The sequence below is a fragment of the Chanos chanos genome, chromosome 2, assembly GCF_902362185.1.
Source record: "Chanos chanos chromosome 2, fChaCha1.1, whole genome shotgun sequence".
Taxonomy (NCBI): domain Eukaryota; kingdom Metazoa; phylum Chordata; class Actinopteri; order Gonorynchiformes; family Chanidae; genus Chanos; species Chanos chanos.
This window is the reverse complement of record NC_044496.1, coordinates 1,775,001-1,779,022: the sequence shown is the minus strand read 5'-3', so window position 1 is coordinate 1,779,022 and position 4,022 is coordinate 1,775,001. Positions and strand designations below refer to the sequence as shown.

The 4,022-nt window shown below is 40.8% G+C and overlaps 1 protein-coding gene across 1 annotated transcript in view; it reads left to right on the top strand.

Moving 5' to 3' along the window:
• Positions 1–2,461: 2,461 nt before the first annotated feature.
• Positions 2,462–4,022, top strand: part of LOC115829413 (collagen and calcium-binding EGF domain-containing protein 1-like) — a 22,196-nt gene continuing 20,635 nt past the window's right edge. The window contains exons 1-2 of the mRNA XM_030793517.1: positions 2,462–2,493; positions 2,965–3,045. Coding sequence (XP_030649377.1) covers positions 2,462–2,493; positions 2,965–3,045 — 113 coding nt within the window. The remainder of the gene's footprint in view (positions 2,494–2,964; positions 3,046–4,022) is intronic.

Genomic DNA, 4,022 nt, shown 5'->3' with positions numbered 1-4,022 from the left:
TGTCAATTTCAGTTGAATTAAAGTGATGAAAATAGTCTCTGTTTTGTTCTTCTCTGAGTTAGACAGGACTAAGGTCATTCAGTCAGTCCATAGACTCAGCAGTTTCTATTGGATAAATAGAGTGGGTTAGTAGAGGTGTCATTCCTTAAATACGCCACAGAGAAAGTGCCTGATGAGATGGGAATGTAAAAGGGGACAGGAATTGTTTGCTCAAAGGTTTTTAGTTCATGGTTTTATTTAGCGTAATTATTAGGGGCTCACAATGAAAACCTCGCGATATCCGTAATTAGATCATTCGTTTCAACACAAAAGATCTTCTATCGTTCTGTTCTCTAATGAATCTTCAAAGCGCGAGAAGGTCATGAAGTGGCATTGAAAAGAAGCAACCCTTTCATTTCTCGAAACAACCAAAAATATTATTTGAATTCATTTAAATCTATAAGCCTAAATCTATAGACTGGGGGGGGGGGGTCCGTTCTGAATACCGAAATCCACAGATTTAACTCATCCAGTGTTTATAATGAGAGAATGTTCTAAACTCAAACATATGCCTATATAGCCCGACACCCCCACCTCCGCCGAAAGTTCCAAGTAATCTTTGAGATATAAATAATACGGCCAGAGTTATGAAGTAGCCCGAGCTGCACTCTTCAGAGAAAAGAACAGAAATCTCCAGTTGTTGATATCATGTTGAAAAGTGCACAGAGACACCTAACCGATATTTCTTGGAGTGTTTGCGTGAGATTTGGTTCATTTTATAGTAAATTTTAATGTTGTGATTCCTAGTTATCTCTGACATAATAAAAATAACAACAACAACAACAACAACAACAACAATAATAATAATAATAATAATAATAATAATAATAATTGTTGTCGGTGTTATTGTTTCAACGTCAAAATTCCATTCGGACAAATTCAGTACCGCAGTTAAATATAATTGCAAGACGAAGAAACGTGACCATGCGTGCGACACTAAGCCATTTAGCGAGAGGAGGTACTTCTATGCTGTCAACTTTTTTCCTATTCGCAAAGTCACTTCTTAAGAGCAGGAATGCAAATCCAGAGAGGATTAGTGTACGGCTTCGCAGTCATCCTAGCGCAAAGTTGTAAACCAGTCCTGCTCCGCTGAAGGGGGTCGAGTGATTTAGTGGGAGGAAGAGCTCCCCTAAATTTCGTTTCCACGCTTACGGACTGAAATGCAAGCCTTCATACTTTTCCGTGCCTTGACTTAATAAATACAAAATAACAAATCAAGACAAATGGCTCTTCACGTGGGGATTTACTCTACTGCCCTCTTTTGAATCGAGATTTGGACCAACTATAAGCACACGTCCCTAACGGAGTGAGAGCGATATGGGCCAATTCTATCGCACGACATTTGGGCCATTTGCTGTCCTCTGCGTGGTCTCTCTCTGGGCATGTGGTGGCAGCTCTTTAAAAACACTGACTGAAGTCAACGCATCAGCGTAAGTTTTTGCGCATCTGGCAATCCAGAATCTCTTTCCGTTAATGATTTGCGTGATACTTCCTTTATTATGTTTTATCTCGTAAGACCGTTCTGTTTTCTCTGAAATTCTTTTTTGGATCCGTTAGTAATATCAGTGGCTTATCGGCTGGGATCAGGTCGTGGGAACAGAGGAGTCGGGTTGGTCTCTTGGTTACGGGTGAATAAGAGGACAAAGATTAAGATCCTTTTCTAGAAGTTTGTCCCACTTGTTATCCGTTGATGTACAACTATGTGGCAGTTATTGTTTTTTTTAAACAATATTTTACATACATAATATTTTTCAAGTGTGCAGTTACTCCTGTGTGAATGAGTGGCAGAGCACGCGGATGATTGGCAGGATATTAATACCAAAGTACGGTGAGGAGAAATCATCTTGACTCGCGCAATAATTATTTGACGTGTAAACAACATTTATGTCTCAAATTAAATCTGAAAAAAAAAACCACACACACACCGTATTTCTGCATTAATTAAGAAAGCGATAGATCAGTGGTGTTTCACCTAGAGGGCTTTGATTAGCCTCTTCACAGATTTCTCGTGGAGTCCTTCAACTGCGTATTAAGAATGAATCAAAAATACATCGAAGAAACTCGCTTTAAACATTTTCTTTTGATTTCGTTTATTCATAATAGTCTATTTGCCACACAGTTGTCACCACGCCTTGTGTAATGAAACCTTTTCTAACTGTGTGAATAGGTCTGTGGACAGAAACCAAAAGGGCATTTGTGAAAGCATCAGTTTGGCTGAGTTATAAGTCAGTCTTTTCGACGGTGACCACTTTGAATGCATACGGTTCAGCGAAGCGCACCGAAGTGCTACATTCACGTTCGGGTCACTATCTATTGACAGTAAGAACGATGTTTCTTAACAGATATGCAGATTGATTGCTGCGACACTACGCACATGATTTGAGTCCCTTTGGGGAGAGAGTTGTGGTCTTTATGTGGCGCAATGCTGCCCAGTGCAAAGCGTTCTCACACACAGTGAGTCCGCAGCGCCCTGGCCTCTGACTGCGGCTGCGCTTTCACCGCTGGCGGTCCATCACAAGGAACTGAATGATGGCTTGTGGAGAAAGAAACGGGACAATTCGTTTTAAACACTGATTTGATTTAATTTAAATGTGAAAATTAGATTTCTGTCTTCTTCACCAAAATGGCTCTTTTTGTAAAATGATGTGTTGGAAAATTTGTAGATAATCGAGTTATTGTTTTGTTTTGTTTTGTTTTGTTTCGTTTTGTTTTGTTTTTGTACATGTCTTCTTGGTTGTTGATTCAGGCATGCTTTTTGTGACTAGACATCGTAGGTACTGTATTTCTGCATAGGTATCCATAGCGATGTAAAGAAAAAAGCTGTTTGTAACATCTAAACCACGCAGGAGCACTGTCTGTTCACATCACTTCTCCACTCAGTGATCTTTTGCCTCTGTCCTGTCTGTGTTGTGTGTTGTATGACAGTGAGGAGTGTCCAGAGAACAAGATAGTGACGGTGGAATATTCCTGCGTCAGAGCAGGGGGAAAGAACAGCACCTGTCTCAGGTAAGACTTCACCTGTCCTCCCAGCATCCATCAGGGTTTTTTTTTTTTTTCCTTTTGACGAAAGGCACATTAAACCAGAGAGACGAAACAAAACTGGATAACTCAGACTCACACTGGACCCTGACCGATCCTGGACTCTCTCAAACCTAGACACTAAACAGACCCCAGTGCTCATGCGTCTAGTGTCACCTTCCTCTGTTCTCTTCTGTTCTCTTCCGTATGCTGTCGTTTACACGGCTCTGTTCATAGCTCTGTGAGGAGGCGAGATGATTTGTTTACCGCCTGTATGGCTCCAGAATTAAAGTTTACATTTTCTTTTATTCTTGGCTTCAGCGGAGAGGTGTCTTAGTGAAGCTTTTCCATGTGTGTGTGAGTGTGTGTGAGTGTGTGTGTGTGTGTGTGTGTGTGTGTATGTGTGAACGTAGTGTGTCAGGCAACGCTTCATATCACTTACTCTAATTTCACTAACCAAAGCCCCAAATCCACTATAACCAGCTGTGAAATCCGACTGAAACTCTAAGCGGCGTTGTCAGATCTTTCTCAGTGCCGGGATGACAGATGAACGCTTTGAAAACCACATGTTTAAACTTCACTGTGAAACGATGAAATGAGTGTTTTTGTCTCCTCACACTAGTTTTCTCCATAAAACACAATCTAATCTAACACACTCTTATCGTTTCTCTAAGAGTCACAGCCAGCTAAGCGAAACCAAACACACACGTCTGCAAACCCTTTGTCTTTCTTACTGTACAGCCTGACTTAACGAAGTTTCTCCTCCTCAGACAAAAAAAAAAAAAAGAAACCACTCTCAGATGACAAGAGGAATGTGTTTATTTACTGGCTGTTGATCCTTTTGCATTAGTCAGTCCCAGCTGCCTCTTTTCTGTCTTGCTGATGTGCCAATGAACTCTCACTTTTGGACAGTAACACCCCATGCATTCTCCACACCTCCAATTCTACTTTTGTAAGAGAGAAAA